Genomic DNA, 22823 nt, shown 5'->3' with positions numbered 1-22823 from the left:
ACGCCCCGGTTATGCTAAACTAGTCTAGTGTGTAAAAGAAAAACAAGGTGCATGATTCACCAAAAAATGGAAAACTTGCATAAAAGCATGATGTCTCTTCACCATTTATTAGATCTTAAACAGTTTTAAACATAGGCTAGATAAATATTTTAGATAAAATATAAAGAGATTAACGTTAAATACGTTGAGTAATGTAATGTTAATTTGAAATAAATTATAAGAACAACAGTCAGGTTACATACAATCTTTAAAAGCCATACATTTTGCATCATAATTTAACACTATAACGAATGGACAATTGTATACATAATTCTGTGATGTGTTTAGACCGAGTAGCCTAACTGCAAACATATTTCAGAGAAACATTAACAGTTATCAGTATAAACCAGACAATGTCAGAAAGATAATAAAAAACTAAAATAAAAAAGCATATACATAAGTCACTATGGAATCAACCATTATTTCTGATTTATAAATTTTAATATGTGCAAGTCTCATCCGTCACCATTAAGCAAACAATAATATATGTGCCCAGATTTCACTTTTAACAACTTTTAACAAAACCTAAGCACATTATTACCAGTATGCATACAAATAAACCAGTTTATGCATCTCCCTCTGTGGTCTTTTACATCAAATGCATCTCCTTGTTGGTCATTTCTCTGTAGGTTACTTCATCTTCAGAGTAGTGTTTTTTCTGCGTGGCGGTCCTCTTTGGACCTGTCTGGCTCTGGCACCGAAGCCCAGAGACTGGAGGGACTCCGTGAGAAAGCGTTGAGTGGGAGACACACACAGCATTATCAGAAGCTTGGCATCCCCTCCTGTGGCGGAAGTAAAATGAAATTCAGAGATATAAATGTTCGTCAGATCAGGTTTAAAGAGTAACCCTTTGTGTATATACATTTGTTCGGTAAACTTGTGTTACACAGTTACCAATGGCGTCTTGGAGCAGATGTGTTAGTTTGCTGTTGCGGTAGGGCACGTGAGGTCGTTGTTCAGCTAAAGCTCCCAGAACATCAGACAAAGCCGAGAGACTTCGATTTATACAGGAGCTCTCCCACAGAGCTGTACCTGTCACACCTGACATACCTAGACAAGAGTATAATTGCTAAGTAATAGCCATTGATCATATCTAATGATCTGATAACTAAATATGATTATTATGTTTTATTGTATTACAACAAATCCACTATATATCCTCCAGACTTACCCACACACTCACTCCCAGCCAGGTCTACTAACTGCAGCTTGGTCTTGAGGGGAGTCTGTGCGATGCTGGGTCGGGGAGAGGGGCACGGTGAGTGACAGGGGGAGTGGCACGGTGAAGAGGCAGGGCTAGATGTGCGAGAAGAGGCGGCCCTGCGGCAACGCGGGCTCCACCATTCCTTCTGGGACACCCTTCGGACATCCTGCCTGGTACTCTGAAGCCTGCGAGCTGCATTAGATATGCATCACACAAAATCCACAAAATAAGAATGCAACCATTTTTTCTTCGAGCAAGTGTAACGGTAGACCCATAAATCAGTTTTATGGTAGCTTTATGGCTGGCTTTATTAGGTCCTGAGTGCTACTGTGAGAAACCTTTGGAGTGAGACTAAGCTCTCTTTTCAGAATAGCGAGAAAGTGCTTTTAGTGTATGCGTATGTGGAGATAACCAATCCAGCAGATGCAAGGGAAAATTGAGTTGGTAAAATGCCTGTTTGAGTGTGTGCGCTTTTAGATAATGCACTTTTAACAGCCAGAACTGTGTGTGTTTGAGTTCAAATGAGTTCTGTAACTTAAAGAGTTTTTCGGCTTTTAGTTCAAGTATGTTAGCTTTAAAGCCATCTGTTAGCTTGTGCAAATAAACATAACATTTGTTTCATCAAAAATATTGATGACTCATCTTGCACCAGGATTAGGACACTGAAAAAAGCTTATTGGCTATTATTTAAAAAGCCTGATCCGCCGTCATAAGATGCATCATACCCAGTGTCAGTGCATCAGGGCTTTTGGAGGTGACGGTGAGAGTGACGATGAAATGAGATCTGGAAGAGTCTCTGTGCACCAGGGTGGGACTGTGAGCTCTTAGTTTTAACAAAGAGTTGATCAGCTGCATCACCTCTGTTGAACTCCGTACCAGCCTGACACACAAAAACATGGGCAGTTAAACACATGCAAACCTGTGACAGTCATGTGCACATTGAGATCGTTGGCAGACTAAAACAATTTAACTCAAAGCTCAAAGTACAACAGAGAAGCAGGTTAAAGAAACAGATTAATGCAAATGAACGAAAAACTGCTGACAATTTGAAAGTGTCCCAGTAGATTTTTGATCAAACTATATTTAGTTTTACTGTGCAATGTAATGGACAGATGAAGAGTTTGGTGCCAAAATGTGATAAAAACAAAGAAATTCAAAAATCAAGTTTTTATTATGTTATCATTGTGTTTTATAGTATTAGTTAGCTGTATTTGTTTGTTATTATGGCTTAAATCAAAACAAAGAAACTGCAGTTTGATTCATATTAATTGGAATGCACAATAAAAAAATCCTTACTGTCCTTTTTACTTTAAACAATTAAGCCAATAAAAAACTACATAGGATATACATTTTTTTTTAATAAGGGTAACAAAAAAAGTTAGTTAAATGTGATGGCATCTATGACCTGACTGCAGTCACTTACTCATGTGTTAAATGGGGCACGTCACTGGTGCCTGTGCTGGTGGTGATAACCTCTTTCTTCACTCCGACTGCTTCACCATCTTCATCTCTCGCCAGCAGGTCCAGAACCTCATTATTATAAACCTCCACCACTGACATCTCCACTGTATGACTGTCTGCAGGCTTCTCTGAGATCAACCTGAAAAGTGCACCAATACAGACCGACAGACAGTCTTCAAGGTAGAATATCAGATTCCAAATGTGATATTGTAGTTGAGTGATTTTTTTCTGTAATGTGATAGAGAAGTGATGTGAGTTTACTTGAATAGTTCATCGGCTGCTTTTGGAATGATGCCCTGTTGAGAGTCCTTCACTGCAGCTGTGGGGCCTTCAGACTGAGAGCCGATCATCGTGTGTGTCTTTCCACTGCCCGTCTGCCCATATGCCATAATGCACACATTAAACCTGAACATAAGGGAAAGATTGCGGACTAAATCAAACCTCAGGAGTGACAACGTCATCCAACAGCAACGTGAAAGACTAACAGCATGACAAATAACATGAAGACTGTGATAAAAACCAAGGTTCTCACAACAAAAGAAAAACATTTTTGAACTTTTCCTAAATACATGTACAAGTATTGTTGTTTTGCTTAGAGGTGAATATGAACTTGTTTGCTTAGCAGTATTTGAGGTCTGAAAAAATACAGAGCATCTTTTGAACTTTAAATTTGTGATAAATGTTGTTACCAGTTCACAGAATGAAACAAAAATTATAACTTTAACTAAACACATAACTATAAATAGCGATTGAAACAAACATAAAATGTATGTGATGATTAATTATATAAATATTAAATTATGTAAATAAGGGAGTTTATTAAGGTGATAACTTGATGCTGCTACTACAAAGGCCAGTCAGAATCAGGATCTATGTTTGTATTCTACAAAACTAACATTTGCTTTTTTAACACACACAAAAATCATTGCCAGCAGAACTTTAACCACCAACTGTTATTTTACTCAGAAAGTTGGCAAAGGGTCTGAATCAATAATAAAGGTTCACCAGAACAGAGCAAAAAGAAAAATAACTTTAGTTACGCTGTTCGACAAAGGTCAAAATAAATGAGGGGGGCAGCCTTGAAAAGAAAATAATGAACCACAATCAAATACATTTCTGTCCTGAGCAGATTAAATTTTTCAGAGGATGCCTGAGTTAGCAGAAAAACAGCAGGTGATTTGGTCTGTAACATTTGCGATGCACAAGAAAAACAGAGATGTGTTTGAGTCAGCATTAAAGTAAAAAATTATGCCTGACAAACAAATGTGTTAACCTGATTCATCCGATAGACTTTGAGATGTGGATGTATTGAACAGAATACTCACCCATCAAGCAGAGAGGTCAGAAGAGGCTTCACTTCCGTAAACACAGTCTCTTGATCATCATCTGGACCATGTACTCTGCAAATCAAATAATAATAGACATTCGCCACCACCCAAAGCACCTGCTTTGAAACAGAAATATTGAACAGTATTCACTTACCTCTCAAACTCAAATATTTTGTTTATTACAGGACTCGAGGTTTTGACACAGTTTACAAGTACAGAGTCCTGCAAAACAAGCATAAACGAAGATAATGTACCTGTAATGAAGGGGGAAAGGAACCCAAAAAAATCTATTCACTCACATCATTGACAGCTTGAATCACTGCTTCACATGATGATGCGCTTAAAAGAAAAATAAATACGATGTCGAATTTCAGTATACAGGACCATCCCAAACATAAATGGCTATGGATATTGCATCATATACATTCAAAAGAAAGTAGAAAATATTTTTTTATCATAATAGAAACATTCAACAACATTCAATTGCATGCATTTACCACTATTCAATGTAAACATAAACATCAATGTTTATGTTTACATTATTATACCCATTAGATGTGGGGGATCCTGGGCTGTGATCAAAAGGTAGAATTGGACGGACCCTGCAGTGAACTCTTATATTCCCCCTTAGCTCCTACAAAGAGAAAGTTGCTTATTATTCAAACTAAACATCTAATTAAAAACATTCATGAACTAAAGATTTTGAACTTACAAATGTGCTCTATTTACCACACAATTATAAGTTACATCACTTTTTATAGTCATTTAGTCTCAAAATAACCTTAACAGTCAAAAGTAATATTTATTATGATCGAATCAACCTCGTTGCATTAGGGTACACCACAAAATAATATTTTGAATTCTAATTTGAATATTTCTTAGTCCATCATTACTTTATGACATCATAACTTCTCAAATATATTAAATGGAAAACTGTGACCCTATGATTTTATTACTAAAAGTAACTCAAACCAGAGAATCAAGACGTACAACCAAAGTGTTGTGGAGCATTCTCCTCCTCACTCTCTCCTCTCTGCACCTCTGCTGCTCTTCATGTAAAGTGTTTTCAAGAGCTGCTACCTGATCCTGCAGCTCTACACAAAACACATCAGCACATGAACATTAACACAACACACAATTATAATTATATAAATTAAAGAAAGGATCCTGTAAACAATGAGTTATTTTTATATACATTTTAATACATTTAGAGGCATTAAACAATCTGAGATGGGACGCACAATTCGAGCTAAAGGGAAAGTGTAAGGCAAGTGTGAGGACTGTGAAAGACCTTTTATTAGCCAATAATCTCTTTAAGCTAGACAGTTTATTAATTTAACAGTAGAAACAAGTAAAGTGCACTATAATGCAGCAGGAGATGCACTGATGTATTCACACCACTTTTTTGCCAATTACATTTAAATCATCAGCATTTTGGCAAATAAAATATGAAACAACGCAGAATAAACTTTATTATTTTGCCATTTAGGCCTCTGATGCATCCAACTAACAGATTCAAAAAATAATTGTTAAAATTTGACTGTGGTTTTTGGTAAACTGGCATCTAAAAATGCATATTGGTCCATTCCACAAAACGCATTTGATGAAATTCAACCAATGCAATGCATAATACTGCAGAGGGGATTGTCTTGCAGTTTCACAAATACAACTGTGTAAATGACCAGGGATAAGATCCTCAGGTCCTGTGTGAAGCTTGTCACCATGGTATGCAGATGACGCACAGGCCACATGACCATACTGTCCCTGCTGACTCCAGCTTTCCCTGGAGGAGAGGCTGAGGGGGAGGGGGATCCGTGGATTATCTCTGAATACTGCACCACATACCTACTGTCACAACATGCTTCGTTTGTGATACAAAAAGAGGAAGATGGGACAGATGGTGAAGAATAAAGGAAACGTGATTGTGTGAGATTAAATCGGAGAGAAACTGAGTGAATGTGAGGGATTGAGATATGAGAATAAATAACACGTATAACTCTGATTTCTTACTTCCGCTCTAAAGAAGACTTACTTTGAATATCACTTTGATGATCTTGGATACCCTTTCTGCCTGATCCCACACATTCCAAAAGCTGTCTGCTTTGATCCTCCAGTTCTTTGGCAAATCCCTTGTAGATTGTAAAGACATCCCTCAAGTCCTGTTTGAGCACCTGGGAAACCAATACAGATTATCACATTCACACTATAGTGATGGTGGCTGGACAAACAATAATACACTACATATGCAAACTTGACTTGAAAGACTTGAAACTGTTGTTTGTGCAATCACCTTAACTTCATACAGAAGTTTGGAGAGAGCCACACGTGTGTACTTCTGCAGTTGTCTCTGCTGATGCTTCTGTTTCTGGACATGGATGTCCTCATTTCTTTCATATCGAAGTTTGGCCAAAGACTTGGACAAGTTTAAGAAAGGTGAATGAGGCATATACAAACAGAACATGCCATTAATTAACAACATAACTAGTTGTATTTTATATGATATATCGGTTGGCTATGAAACACCCATGTCTAGTTGAGATAATAAGCATGTGAGGAAATTAGGTGAAACTGGTGAGCACCTGCTGTCTGTCTGCAAGCCACTTATGACCATCTGTTGGGTCAAACCTCCAACTGGAGGATCAACCTTCATTAGCAGTAGTTAAATGCAATGCATACATTCATCATGCAGTTCTTACCTCTGCGAGTCTCAGGTGAAGGAGAGTATTCTCTGTTTCCAACTCCAAAATGTGCTCCTCCTTACTCTGAACATACAATAAGACAGATACATTTGAAATGTTTTGAAACAGTTGACTGAATGTTGCTCGTGATTTTGAAAATCATTTGAAATGACCTTCATGCTAAATAAAATTGTGCCAAGTAATTTCTTTCATAATCTTTTTGACTTGGAGCCAACTGTTTAAGGTGAGACCTCAAGAAGCTACCTGATAAAATGCAAAGGCAAAAGAGACTTTAAAATAGTTCTGAGTTCATTTTACTGAGTTCTTTTAGTCATTTTACAATTGTGTGAATCCATAGTTTTGATGAATTCACTATTATTCTAAAATGTGCAAAGAAAATCAAGTGTTTCAAAACTTTTTAATGGGAGTGTACCTTGTTTAATACAGATTAAAATGTTGATAGTGTGTAATATTTTTGAAGATATTAAGAAATATGAATCAATTATAGAGGCAGTGTTTGGGCACCATAGTCATCATTTGATTAGAATATTCCAACAAGTCTGTGATGCACAATTTGCTGCCTACGTATATACTAGATATACCCATCTCAATGAGGTTGTTATATTATGGTACATGGCTGTTATCACTATTACATTATTGTAATTACCTATACCATGGCACGAATGATTATTCAGTAAATATGCACTTAAATGTTGTATATAAAAGGGCTAAATAAAAGACATACTTACATATTTTAATTTTGTTATAGTAGCCTATTATTGTAATAAACTATAGTATAATAAAACCCACAATAAGTAATAGAAATATCAGTCATAACCACAGATAGTCCTGCAAGCAATGAAACACCACTTGCTCTCCAAAAACTCCGTTAATGCTGTAAAATTCAGTAAAAAGAAACTCACCCGTAGTTTAAGCTCTAAAAGGTGGATTTGATGCGCAAATATCTGGTCTCGATTAATAATCAGAGGCATTTTAAATGAGAGCAAGAACACAACCTGAAAGCGTCGCGGACAGTTAAGGATGGTCATGTTATACAGTATGTGGTTCCTCGTCAATAGATGGATAGATGTAATCCGATTAGCTGCCTGCGCACACTAGCCTATATGGCCTGCTTCTGTGCGGTCCGATCTATATTTATCGTTAATGTCTTTTTAGCGTTACTTCTCCACCTGGAAAATAGAAACCATCACATAAATTAAATTGAATGTAATGGTTTTAATGGAAACGATGGTCTCTGGGTCTACTTTCTAATAGTAATGTGTTGGATTCTCTTTATGGGATATTATCTGGCTAATAAAACACCGTAGGCCTACACACTGAAATACGGCCCCAAACACGCACAGTTATCCTCGGGTTTGAAATGGTATCCGTTTAATTATGTATCCTTTTTAGCAGTGTTCAGTCTATTTGTGTTAAACTATTTCGTTCAATATAAATGTAAGTTGGATGACTGTACTTTGACTTATCTGTAAATAAGTTTAACTAGTCAACAGAGCACAATTATTCGTACGGCTGCGTTGATCTGGCTGCCCTATAAGTGCTTTAAATGGACAGTTGTTCACCCAAAAATGAAAATGCATTTACTCATCATCCTCGTGTAATTTCATACAAGTATAAATTACTTTGTTCTGATGAACACCGAGAAAGATATTTTTGAGAAGATAAGCAATTTTCCATTCTGAAACATCATTGACTACTACAGTAGGAAAAAAGGAATAATAGTCAAAGGTGTAGCGCCCCCTTGTGTCTTCTATAAAAAATACATCAAGTGTTTGGGCAAACATGTCGCTCGCTCTGTTCAGTTGATGATGGAGGCCAGACGCAGCAGAGGAGTTTGGATTTGTCAGCTTCTTCCCCCTTGAAGATGTGAGATGGTCATGAATGGGCATACGGTTGCTGGCAGGGAGCTGCGGGTCACTATGGCTGTCTGAAATCGCAAACTGTGACAGTATGTACAGATTTGGATTAAGTACTTACCTATCGACCGTCAACACAATATGTTCTCAATAGTATGAGTGGGTGCAGTTTGAATTTGGGCCGTACTGCATCCGGCGTGTTTTTGTTGTCACGTGACCTATATGCTCTTTGAACTATGATGTACTATACTGTAAAATGTACTATACTGTAAAATACATTTAGTGGTAAACACGCTTGAAAACAGCCACCCGCCTTATAGTTTTCATAGAATTCCAAAATTCATATATTAGTACTAGTGTACAAGAGTAAAGTGTGTGAAGGTGAATCAAGGCATGTTTTTTTTCCATTTAGGCATTGGATTTATTCAAAGTGACTCCAAGTTGAGCACTGTAAAGTGTTTAAATAGTAAATAAATGCATTAAAGTCATTTGTTAGATGATAAAATACAATTTCTTTATTTATCTTATTAATAAAAGCAGCTCTAAATTCCAGATCAATTTCATAAAGATTAAAAAATCTAAGCCTAGTAAATAATCAAACAAATATAAGCCTATGCCATTTTCTCTACATATGTACAATTTTTACAATATTCAGGACTTCATTGTGGTCCCAAGTTGTTCTCTGTGTTTTAAGTGCGGCCATAGATCCATTTGTCTGGAAACACACAAACGAGTGATGACACACACATTCATTTAACACATTGAAGTTTTCATAACTTTTTCTGCTAAATCCCACAACATAGATTCATTCATTTATCGGTATATTTTAACACAAAGGTCAGCTCCTTTCCAACACTTACAAGATCTGCGTGTTGTCTGCACATTCATGATGCTCCAGCTGGTGGGGCAGCTCAGGGTTCTGGCCTCCAAACATCCGCTTAAAGTCATCCAGAACCAGCGCCCCCACATGGATGGTGACTGATGTGAAGTTACAGTAAAGAGAAAGATGTGTATGCAGTTTTTTATTCAAATCAAACATTGAATGATCCAAAGTTTCATTAAGAGATTTCTACCTGTTGAGCTTCTGTTTTGACCGGAGCTGTTGCACCATCAGGCAGATTTTTTGGAATCTGAGATACTGCAGGAAACAAGAGAAAAGACAGTGAGTAAATAAAAGCTCTCTAAGAGGGGTTGTTTGTCTTAGATATAATACATCTACATCTAAAGTAATAATTCAAGAGAAACATTACAACAATCTTATTAATTAAACATGACTATTCACAGTGATTGATGACTTTAGGATCATCACTGGGTGCAGGCAGGGCGAGCAGTCGCCTGGGACGCAACACATCCAACTCTGCTTGATTTGCCTGCACACACCAACATACTTCACTTTATTATTTTAAAACTATTTCTAACTTTTATTCTGTCATCTTAACATTTAGGATGTGAAAGTGAGATGAGATGTATCAGCACTTACCCAATAGTCCAGAAGGACCTGAGAAACCAGCAGTCGCGGAGGCTGAGAAAGAACAGTATCCAGCAGGACGAAGGGCATCATTGGGCCGAGACTCTCACCTGTAGACAGGTAAAGATGTACATCAGAGTGCATAATAATGTGAATATGAAGGGCTGATGAAGCATCATTTACAGAATGAGAAAGATTTAAAGAGGCTACTGACTCTGAGCGAGGACGCCCGCTGCCGTCTGTCGACTGATGGGCTTGAGCGCCAGCTGGTTTGCAGGGTGAACGTCAGGCCGTTCTTGAACCTGTCAAATGCATAAAATGAAGTTCAGGTAATTACATTCTTTCTCTGTTAAAGCATTTTAAAAATCTGAAATCATCTGTCATAGTAGCTCATCTCACCTGAGGAACAGCAGATGTAAACTGTCCAGCAGGAAGTGATTCGCTGCTGCTGTCCTGCTGCTCAGGCTGGGTCATCTGCTCATTGTGACGAGACAGAGTGACCCGCAACGCCCTGCCGGCTACCAAACGCCCGTTCATGACCGACGCAGCAGTAGTTGCATCTTCGAGAGTGAAGAAGCTGACAAACCCAAACCCTCTGCTGCGTCCGGCCTCCATCATCAACTGAGCAGAGAGAAGCACTCATTGAAGTCTTCTTTCACTTCAATTGTTTTTTAACAATTACAATAAAAAACATGTATAATACCTTGGCACCGATGATGCTTCCAAAGGGTGAGAACGCTCTGTACAGCTGCTGCTCACTGAAGCTATAGGGCAGATTCGACACGTACAGACTCACCCCCTTTTTATCAGACAAGATGGTTACTCAAGCCATTTCAACAATCAATAAAGATTTGTTAAGTGTGTTAAGGGGTTAGTGATGGATACCGGGTAGTGCCGCTTCTTGTCCTGAGCCATAACCTTCCGCTCAACGTGACGCTCCTCAAAGGTTTTAAAGTGGCAAATGGACCTTTAAAACACGAACCAAATGAGCTCAACTCTATACGATTAGACAAGACAAATTACAATAAGTACAACTGAGATCCACTTACACTAGCTGGTCGTCCAACAACATGCCATCAAGCACTTTGATGGCCTTCTCCGCCGCATCAAAGGTGGGAAAGTGGACGAATCCATAACCTTTGGAACCATTTGCATCACAAACCACCTTGATGAAAATATATTACACATGTGAACATGAACGAAGACATCAATGCAAAATTCATCTTGTGTATGAAAACAGTCAAACCGCAGCTATTACCTTGCAGGACAGGATCTTCCCAAAAAGTGAGAAGGTGTCGTGAAGGCGGGCACCATCGATGCTGCTGGCCAAACCCTTGACAAAGATGTTCCCGACCCCAGTCGTCCTCAGAGTGGAATCACGCTGGGAGAACATGATTTGCATGGGTCTGCCCAGAAGGTCCTGACACATCAGAGCGTCCATGGCACTCTCAGCTGAAAGACATCATTTTTAACAGACGAGACAAGTTTATTTATATTACTCACTTCATGTAGCTTAATTTAGTGGAAAAAAACAACAAAGGGAAAAATACACAACACTGTAAATTATGAATTTAAATGTTTGTTACCAAGATGTTAAGGTGAAGAATGGAGAGTTAACTTACCATCGGCGAGGTTAACAAAGTTAACATAACCATACCGCAGGGAGCGCCGAGTCAACCTGTCTCTGCAGACCCGCACGGACTGGATTGAACCGAACGGGCTGAACGTCTGTTGGAGGATGAACTCGGACACTTCTGGATGAAGATCGCCAACAAATAACGAGGCGATCTGATCCCTAGGTCCACAGTTTCCTCCGATGAACGAAGTCATCTGACCTGTAAAAATATTCAACTGACACAATGAGAATACGTTAAATACGAGAAATGTTAATACAAGACAATAATACGACAGTAAGTATTTCAGATAAAATGTATTGTATTAAAGAAATTGAATTATGAATCAAATTTAAGAAACGTGAAAGCAAATCTGAAGATCGCTCCTTGTCCTCCGGTGGCTCGTAAAAAATGTTTGATTTTTGTAGAATGCTCGCGGCGGTTGCCCAGTGACAGATGTTTGAAGCGATACGTAGATGACAACATACGTCATACGTCGTTTTGTAAATGCACAAAATCAACAGCATCTGTTCTATCAATAATGTTCATTGAAATCGTTAAAATGTTAGAAATTGCTTTAGTAATAAATCATTCACAAATTAATAAATAGCTGGATAGTGTTTTTGCTTTATTTTGAACATTTCAAAATTAAGATTATTTTAACGTCAACGCGAATGTTTTTCTAGTATGGCCAAGTTGATCATGGTGATACTAAAATAAAACGATATACAGTTAAATAAAGCAAACTAAAATGAAGAAATTAAAACGAAAGAAACAACTAACGTAAAATATAAAAAACGAGTAGCGGAACCAATAGGCTACGTAATGACGTAGATCCAGAGAACGCCTCCTTCCAAGCTGCGCATGGGCCAGAAGAAACTAACGATGAGTTTACTATACATTTTATTAGGATATTTATAAAATTGTACAAATCATGATTTATTAATTTTATTATTTTAACTATTTCTCACATTTTAATAATTTTAATAAAATCATATTTATCGAATTACGTCTATTTCTACACTAAATTATAATACAGAGCGATTAAAATTTATAGTATTTAACTTGTATTATCAAAGTTTTTATTTGTAATATTAATTTGTGTTTTATTTCTTATTAACCTTATTTTTACATGTTCCCTGATGACATAGTTCATAGGTCGTTTACACATGACGTCATGTCACTGTGTTTCTAGAGCGCGAAATGCAAATAGAGAATTTTTGCTGAATTTATTTTGAATTTGGTCGAAGGAAACATTAAAATATGTCATTATGAACAATTAATATAATGCTTTCAAGTGTTTGGAATATATTAGTATTGTACTTTAAATGTACTTACACATTTTATATTCACGAACAAAAATGTATAAATTATTCCCCAGTTTTTAAGATGAATTCGATTTTTCTGCATCCTCTTTTAAAAATAAAAAAAGCATTGACATGTTTGAACATTATAACATCTTTGAGTCTATTGACCCCATTTATTGTAACATTTTATTAAATTGGTTTATGCTATGCTATGTACAATGGTTGTTTTTCATCAATAAAAAAATGCAAATGGGGGCAGGAAGACATGTTGAGTTTGTGATGGAGAATTTACGTTCTGCGACAAGATGCTTTACACGCATACCAAAAGTAATTCGCGGAAAATGTTTTGACGAAAAACGCGGGGGAAAGGTTTATACACCTGGTTAAATACTTACACATGCTAGGGCTGTCACGATTATGAAATTTGGCTGACGATTAATCATTGTGATTGTGGTGATTCATTGTCTGTTTCAGGGCTCTCACATTTAATTCTCGTGTCTTTGAAACGACCATATTGTTCTGTTTTATTTTCTCTTAAAATGGGGTCATCATCAATTGTACTACAGGTGTTTTACGGTATATGCTTTAAAAAAAAATATATTTATATGCAAGTATTTTCAGTGATTGTTGGTACATTTTACCAGTCTGATCACGCTTGAGTTAAAATATATATACATGCAGCGCCCCCTTGTGTCTTCTATAAATATGTGCAATTAGTGCGATTATCTGAAACCATCGCGATGAGATTTTTATTTCATAATCGTGACAGACAGCCCCTATGCAACATTGGCGGTTTCCGTAGTAGTACATTGTAATGTTTTTAATTATTTTTTTCCTTGTTTGAGTTTTTAACTCTGTAACTGAACACCAATATGCAACATTGTTGCTGGGTTCAGAGCAAACCTATTGTTCCCGCCCGTTGATCTGTTCACCAAGCCTGCCCTAGTGCTTTAGAGAGATAGTTCACCTTCACCCTTGAATAAAAAATCATTTATTTATCCTCATGTAATTTCATACCTGTATAAATAACTTTAGAAACATATTTGGAAGAAGGTTAGTAATTTTCCTTTCTGAAACATTGACTACTATAGTAAAAAAAACATACAATATTTGTTTCTACTATGGCAGTGGATGTTGTCCCTGAACTGAAATTCCTTACATTCTCACAAATATATTTTTTTGTGTTCAACAGAACAACAGATCTGACACAATCTGAGGGAGAGTAAATTATGAACTTTTTACCTTTGTGTAGGGCCCCCAAATAAAGACTTAACTTAGAATTTTAATTAAAACAAAGACAAGTTATACAATGCTGGATCATCAATTGTTTAGGTTGGTGGTCTTATTCTGATCTTTGATCGCACAAAATGTAAGAAAATATTCGATGTTTCTTAAAATGCCACAATAACGGAACACAAAAAACTTTTATTTATATATATATATTTATATATATATTTCTCCTGTAATAGTGTCTGAACCATTACAGTATTCAGTTCGATCTGAATTTCACGTATATCAAAACTAGGTGTCTGCAAAAAAGGCTTTTGGGGGAACGTATGTGAAGCTGAGAGCTTCAGTGTCCTGAGGGATGAGAACGCCTCATTGTCCTTAAGAGTCTCACCAACAGCATTGATGGTGCACCCCAGTAACTGCTTTATCACTTCACAGATCTTCACAATATGCCCTATAGCTTCAGTGAGCAGCAGCTGCACAGAGCTTTCCTAACCTTTGCAAGCATCATCGGTGTCTATGATATTTATTTTGGAAGGGATTGCTAAATAATAATTTAAGTGAAATAAAACTACATCAAGTGTTTGGGCAAACATGTCGCTCTCTCTGTTCAGTTGATGATGGAGGCCAGACGCAGCAGAGGAGTTTGGATTTGTCAGCTTCTTCCCCCTTGAAGATGTGAGATGGTCATGAATGGGCATACGGTTGCTGGCAGGGAGCTGCGGGTCACTATGGCTGTCTGAAATCGCAAACTGTGACAGTATGTACAGATTTGGATTAAGTACTTACCTATCGACCGTCAACACAATATGTTCTCAATAGTATGAGTGGGTGCAGTTTGAATTTGGGACGTACTGCATCCGGCGTGTTTTTGTTGTCACGTGACCTATATGCTCTTTGAACTATGATGTACTATACTGTAAAATGTACTATACTGTAAAATACATTTAGTGGTAAACACGCTTGAAAACAGCCACCCGCCTTATAGTTTTCATAGAATTCCAAAATTCATATATTAGTACTAGTGTACAAGAGTAAAGTGTGTGAAGGTGAATCAAGGCATGTTTTTTTTCCATTTAGGCATTGGATTTATTCAAAGTGACTCCAAGTTGAGCACTGTAAAGTGTTTAAATAGTAAATAAATGCATTAAAGTCATTTGTTAGATGATAAAATACAATTTCTTTATTTATCTTATTAATAAAAGCAGCTCTAAATTCCAGATCAATTTCATAAAGATTAAAAAAATCTAAGCCTAGTAAATAATCAAACAAATATAAGCCTATGCCATTTTCTCTACATATGTACAATTTTTACAATATTCAGGACTTCATTGTGGTCCCACGTTGTTCTCTGTGTTTTAAGTGCGGCCATAGATCCATTTGTCTGGAAACACACAAACGAGTGATGACACACACATTCATTTAACACATTGAAGTTTTCAAAACTTTTTCTGCTAAATCCCACAACATAGATTCATTCATTTATCGGTATATTTTAACACAAAGGTCAGCTCCTTTCCAACACTTACAAGATCTGCGTGTTGTCTGCACATTCATGATGCTCCAGCTGGTGGGGCAGCTCAGGGTTCTGGCCTCCAAACATCCGCTTAAAGTCATCCAGAACCAGCGCCCCCACATGGATGGTGACTGATGTGAAGTTACAGTAAAGAGAAAGATGTGTATGCAGTTTTTTATTCAAATCAAACATTGAATGATCCAAAGTTTCATTAAGAGATTTCTACCTGTTGAGCTTCTGTTTTGACCGGAGCTGTTGCACCATCAGGCAGATTTTTTGGAATCTGAGATACTGCAGGAAACAAGAGAAAAGACAGTGAGTAAATAAAAGCTCTCTAAGAGGGTTTGTTTGTCTTAGATATAATACATCTACATCTAAAGTAATAATTCAAGAGAAACATTACAACAATCTTATTAATTAAACATGACTATTCACAGTGATTGATGACTTTAGGATCATCACTGGGTGCAGGCAGGGCGAGCAGTCGCCTGGGACGCAACACATCCAACTCTGCTTGATTTGCCTGCACACACCAACATACTTCACTTTATTATTTTAAAACTATTTCTAACTTTTATTCTGTCATCTTAACATTTAGGATGTGAAAGTGAGATGAGATGTATCAGCACTTGCCCAATAGTCCAGAAGGACCTGAGAAACCAGCAGTCGCGGAGGCTGAGAAAGAACAGTATCCAGCAGGACGAAGGGCATCAGTGGGCCGAGACTCTCACCTGTAGACAGGTAAAGATGTACATCAGAGTGCATAATAATGTGAATATGAAGGGCTGATGAAGCATCATTTACAGAATGAGAAAGATTTAAAGAGGCTACTGACTCTGAGCGAGGACGCCCGCTGCCGTCTGTCGACTGATGGGCTTGAGCGCCAGCTGGTTTGCAGGGTGAACGTCAGGCCGTTCTTGAACCTGTCAAATGCATAAAATGAAGTTCAGGTAATTACATTCTTTCTCTGTTAAAGCATTTTAAAGATCTGAAATCATCTGTCATAGTAGCTCATCTCACCTGAGGAACAGCAGATGTAAACTGTCCAGCAGGAAGTGATTCGCTGCTGCTGTCCTGCTGCTCAGGCTGGGTCATTTGCTCATTGTGACGAGACAGAGTGACCCGCAACGCCCTGCCGGCTACCAAACGCCCGTTCATGACCGACGCAGCAGTAGATGCATCTTCGAGAGTGAAGAAGCTGACAAACCCAAACCCTCTGCTGCGTCCGGCCTCCATCATCAACTGAGCAGAGAGAAGCACTCATTGAAGTCTTCTTTCACTTCAATGGTTTTTTAACAATTACAATAAAAAACATGTATTATACCTTGGCACCGATGATGCTTCCAAAGGGTGAGAACGCTCTGTACAGCTGCTGCTCACTGAAGCTATAGGGCAGATTCGACACGTACAGACTCACCCCCTTTTTATCAGACAAGATGGTTACTCAAGCCATTTCAACAATCAATAAAGATTTGTTAAGTGTGTTAAGGGGTTAGTGATGGATACCGGGTAGTGCCGCTTCTTGTCCTGATTCATAACCTTCCGCTCAACGTGACGCTCCTCAAAGGTTTTAAAGTGGCAAATGGACCTTTAAAACACGAACCAAATGAGCTCAACTCTATACGATTAGACAAGACAAATTACAAGAAGTACAACTGAGATCCACTTACACTAGCTGGTCGTCCAACAACATGCCATCAAGCACTTTGATGGCCTTCTCCGCCGCATCAAAGGTGGGAAAGTGGACGAATCCATAACCTTTGGAACCATTTGCATCACAAACCACCTTGATGAAAATATATTACACATGTGAACATGAACGAAGACATCAATGCAAAATTCATCTTGTGTATGAAAACAGTCAAACCGCAGCTATTACCTTGCAGGACTGGATCTTCCCAAAAAGTGAGAAGGTGTCGTGAAGGCGGGCACCATCGATGCTGCTGGCCAAACCCTTGACAAAGATGTTCCCGACCCCAGTCGTCCTCAGAGTGGAATCACGCTGGGAGAACATGATTTGCATGGGTCTGCCCAGAAGGTCCTGACACATCAGAGCGTCCATGGCACTCTCAGCTGAAAGACATCATTTTTAACAGACAAGACAAGTTTATTTATATTACTCACTTCATGTAGCTTAATTTAGTGGAAAAAAACAACAAAGGGAAAAATACACAACACTGTAAATTATGAATTTAAATGTTTGTTACCAAGATGTTAAGGTGAAGAATGGAGAGTTAACTTACCATCGGCGAGGTTAACAAAGTTAACATAACCATACCGCAGGGAGCGCCGAGTCAACCTGTCTCTGCAGACCCGCGCGGACTGGATTGAACCGAACGGGCTGAACGTCTGTTGGAGGATGAACTCGGACACTTCTGGATGAAGATCGCCAACAAATAACGAGGCGATCTGATCCCTAGGTCCACAGTTTCCTCCGATGAACGAAGTCATCTGACCTGTAAAAATATTCAACTGACACAATGAGAATACGTTAAATACGAGAAATGTGAATACAAGACAATAATACGACAGTAAGTATTTCAGATAAAATGTATTGTAGCCTATTAAAGAAATTGAATTATGAATCAAATTTAAGAAACGTGAAAGCAAATCTGAAGATCGCTCCTTGTCCTCCGGTGGCTCGTAAACAATGTTTGATTTTTGTAGAATGCTCGCGGCGGTTGCCCAGTGACAGATGTTTGAAGCGATACGTAGATGACAACATACGTCATACGTCGTTTTGTAAATGCACAAAATCAACAGCATCTGTTCTATCTATAATGTTCATTGAAATCGTTAAAATGTTAGAAATTGCTTTAGTAATAAATCATTCACAAATTAATAAATAGCTGGATAGTGTTTTTGCTTTATTTTGAACATATCAAAATTAAGATTATTTTAACGTCAACGCGAATGTTTTTCTAGTATGGCCAAGTTGATCATGGTGATACTAAAATAAAACGATATACAGTTAAATAAAGCAAACTAAAATGAAGAAATTAAAACGAAAGAAACAACTAACGTAAAATATAAAAAACGAGTAGCGGAACCAATAGGCTACGTAATGACGTAGATCCAGAGAACGCCTCCTTCCAAGCTGCGCATGGGCCAGAAGAAACTAACGATGAGTTTACTATACATTTTATTAGGATATTTATAAAATTGTACAAATCATGATTTATTAATTTTATTATTTTAACTATTTCTCACATTTTAATAATTTTAATAAAATCATATTTATCGAATTACGTCTATTTCTACACTAAATTATAATACAGAGCGATTAAAATTTATAGTATTTAACTTGTATTATCAAAGTTTTTATTTGTAATATTAATTTGTGTTTTATTTCTTATTAACCTTATTTTTACATGTTCCCTGATGACATAGTTCATAGGTCGTTTACACATGACGTCATGTCACTGTGTTTCTAGAGCGCGAAATGCAAATAGAGAATTTTTGCTGAATTTATTTTGAATTTGGTCGAAGGAAACATTAAATTATGTCATTATGAACAATTAATATAATGCTTTCAAGTGTTTGGAATATATTAGTATTGTACTTTAAATGTACTTACACATTTTATATTCACGAACAAAAATGTATAAATTATTCCCCAGTTTTTAAGATGAATTCGATTTTTCTGCATCCTCTTTTAAAAATAAAAAAAGCATTGACATGTTTGAAACATTATAACATCTTTGAGTCTATTGACCCCATTTATTGTAACATTTTATTAAATTGGTTTATGCTATGCTATTGTAGCAGGGTGACGCAGGGCCCTGGTGGCTCATTGGCCGAGGTCATGGGGATTGGTGAGCCAATCAGAGCACTGGTCACCGTGTTTAAAAGACTGGTGTTGTAGTATCGGGAAAGCGTCATTTACGGGGACCGCCCCTTTCTGCAGGGCAACAGTGTTGTGAATGAGTGGTGAGTGTTTGGCCGCATTGTCGTTATATCTACCTTTAATATGAGTAACTGAGGTGATCGTATGTGTTGACACAGGATGGGTTTAACGGATTGATGTTCGGGCTGCTGTGCATTGCAGGGCTTCTAAACAGGTGGGTTTTGTGGTGATGCGGAAAAGCAGTTATTATTAAAGGAGCGACTGACTGTTTGCGTTGTTTTAGTGGTACTCGTATGTGATTAGGACCTCCCGGGACGAGTGACGTTATTTAGGATGACTCTGTGACTTGTTCACGGTATGTATTAGGAATTATTTTAATTAAGTAGCTTACCGTTTCTCGTATTTAATTCTGTGTCATGTCTGGCAGGTCCAAGGGTTTCAGCACTTGGAGTTCTGTTGCGGGAGACGTGAAAACGCGTTGATATGATTATACTGCTGCTTTGCCCAGGCTTTATTTCAACGATTTAAATATGTTTATTTAAAAAGACGCTTGCTACGCATTTTATGCCTGTTTCGTTCCCTCGCTCGGGAAGTCTGCAGCCGAGAGCAAGTTTGCTGTTCTCAGCAGCGTGGCATATTGCTTATTGTCATTTTCCCTTTTTTTTGTTTGATTATTGTTTTGTGTATTTATTTTCTGGTTGTCTACATTTGTATTCTTTGGTTTATGTCTGCATGCCCTAGTTCCACTCCTTCCGCGGGTTTGCCAACGAAAGCGCGGATTACCCGAAGTTTGGTGATTTAAAAGGAGTGCGGAAATCTCATTGTTACAAATACACTTTTGTCTAAACTATCTTATGGTTACTGGTTTGTGTCTTTTATTTTCTTTGATTTCTTTCTGTAAGTTGAGTTGTATTTTGTTATTATCTGTATCGGTGTGGAGAGACGCTGGCTGGTGGTGAATGTTCCCTAATCACGTTGTGTGAAATATTGCCGTGGTCTACGAGAGGTGTGTATTGAGTGGGGTGTGAAGAACTAGCGGCCCTTGCTGGCATTCTCTCTCCAGCCCGGTCTTATGTAATGTTTGTTTCATTGTTCATTGTTTCGATCTTATTCAGGTTTGCTTTTTAGACCTGGAGTAATTTATTTGTGTCTATTGTAATAAATGATTATATTTTTCTATTTAAATTTTCTCTATTCATTACTTGCTCACTCCACTACGATCACGAACCTGTGTGCTTATTTTTGTTTTCCCGGCATGTACCGGGTGGCGTAGTCGAGCAATTCTAGTCATAAGTCTCATAACACCCTTGCTAAGAGCTCTCCTTGCCACATTTGGCGTAGTCGGCAGGGTCGTAGTATTTTGGAGTGAGCTTAGTTTTTTTTTGTTTGTTTGTTTTTCTTTTCTCTTATTTTTTTCATTAAGGGGCAAAGCAGCAGTGTGTGTCAGTTTGGATAAATCTCCCGGTTGGTGTTTCCCCCCCCCTTCCTCGGTGAGTGGTTGTAGAAATGGAGGGTGAGTTACAAGAATTAAGGGATTTGGTGGCACAGCTGAAAGCTGATAATGAGAAATTACGCCAAGAGTTTACATCTGCACCGTCTACTGCTAGGGCGGATTCTAGAAGTATTGCAGAGAATTCTACGTCTTTACCCATAGGGGCAGGTACCACCCCGGCCGAACGGTTTGTGTTTATACCACGAGACAGGCGTTGTCCAAAATTTAATGGCCGGGCGGGTATCAGCATTGACGAGTGGGTTGAGGAAGTACAAGCGTGTATGCAGGTGCGGCACCTTTCTATTGTAGATCAAGCCTTCTTTATATTTGACCACTTGGAGGGGGAAGCTCGGGAGGAGATCCGTTATCGTCCTACTGTAGAAAGGGGAGATCCTGATAAAATTTTTGCAGCTTTACGTGAATTGTATGGCTGCTCTCAGTCGTATGTTGCTCTGCAGGAGGCATTTTTCTCCCGTAAGCAGCGGGAGGGAGAGACCTTGCTGGAGTTTTCGCTTTCATTGATGGGTCTTTGGGAGCGTGTTGCACAACGTTTGCCTTATGCCATGCCAAATTCTGAAACCCTCGTACGTGATCAGTTTGTTGAACATGTAGCCGATAGCTCTTTACGCCGTGAATTAAAACAATTAGTACGTCGTTTGCCCTCTTCAACTTTGTTGGATGTTCGTAGCGAGGCCCTTAGATGGGAGCGGGAAGGGTTGCCAGGGGGTGCTCGGGGTCGAAGTCAATCTGTTCCCCTAGTTCCTGCCCTGCAATATGGTGTACAAGGTGACCAATTGTCAGAGCCAGTGGGTAGGACTTCAACTTCTGAATTAAACGTGATTAAAGATCTATTAAAATCCCAACAAGTTCAACTAGATCAGCTTGCTAAAAATGTCGCTCAACTACAAGTGATTCCAGAACGTGGCCTAGCTCCTTGGGCACGGAGTCATTCCCCATACCCAAGAAACCCACCCCCTCGGGGTAACATTGTTATTTGTAGAAGATGCCAACGGCCTGGCCATTTTGCCAGGGACTGTGAGGGGGAGCGCGTTTACCCTCATCATTCTAATACGGTACCTCTTGTGACTGGTGGCAGGCAGCCATTTGCACAGCAACCGGAAAACTAATACCCACCGGGCTGCAGAGCCACAGCTCGGTTGGGGTAGAGGAAGGCTCTGAAATTTCTCAGGGATGTAATTCGGTTTCATCGTTGATGTCGTCGTGCCCACATTTGGTAGTCGGTATAGGGGGGGTTCGGGTACCCTGTCTTATAGACACTGGGTCCATGGTTTCCACCATAACTGAAAGTTGTTTTCTGCAGAATTTTGAACCCTGGGATCAGGATCGTCTAAGGTCGTGCCAATGGTTGCAGTTGCGGGCTGCCAACGGCTTGGACATCCCTTATATTGGCTATATGGAGCTGGATGTCGAGCTTGGTGGCAGGTTAGTAGCGAACTGTGGGGTGCTTGTTGTCCGAGACCCTCCTGGTGGCATACGGTCCCAGGTGCCAGGAGTGTTGGGAATGAATGTTTTGCGCCGTTGCTACCAGGAGCTTTTTGGGCAGCATGGTAACGCTCTTTTTGAATCTCCCTCGTTGCTTAAGGTTCCAGATATTATAACACAGGCACTTCAACATTGTCACGAGGCGAGTTCTCAATCTTATTCCAATTGTGGGTATTCTGTAAAAGTCCGCGGTCGAAGGGTGTGGCGTGTCCCAGGCGGCACTTTACAATTAATAACAGCTACTTGCTCTGAGCAGTTTT

At 38.6% G+C, this 22823-nt stretch overlaps 1 protein-coding gene across 1 annotated transcript; it reads right to left on the bottom strand.

Annotated features, from left to right (window-relative positions):
• Positions 1 to 81: 81 nt before the first annotated feature.
• On the bottom strand, positions 82 to 7783 carry kif25 (kinesin family member 25). Its single transcript, XM_079475413.1, has 15 exons — positions 7634 to 7783; positions 6729 to 6794; positions 6323 to 6445; positions 6065 to 6203; positions 5023 to 5126; positions 4581 to 4666; positions 4332 to 4371; positions 4187 to 4254; positions 4030 to 4104; positions 2966 to 3109; positions 2667 to 2843; positions 1969 to 2123; positions 1211 to 1435; positions 934 to 1089; positions 82 to 821 (listed from the first exon to the last, which is right to left on the bottom strand). Exons 1-15 carry the CDS (start codon positions 7757 to 7759, stop codon positions 670 to 672), a joined length of 1836 nt encoding a protein of 611 aa, XP_079331539.1. The 5' UTR covers positions 7760 to 7783; the 3' UTR covers positions 82 to 669.
• Positions 7784 to 22823: the final 15040 nt, after the last annotated feature.

Source organism: Barbatula barbatula, assembly GCF_947034865.1.
Source record: "Barbatula barbatula genome assembly, chromosome: 15".
NCBI classification, from domain to species: domain Eukaryota; kingdom Metazoa; phylum Chordata; class Actinopteri; order Cypriniformes; family Nemacheilidae; genus Barbatula; species Barbatula barbatula.
This window is presented reverse-complemented; position numbering and strand designations above follow the sequence as displayed.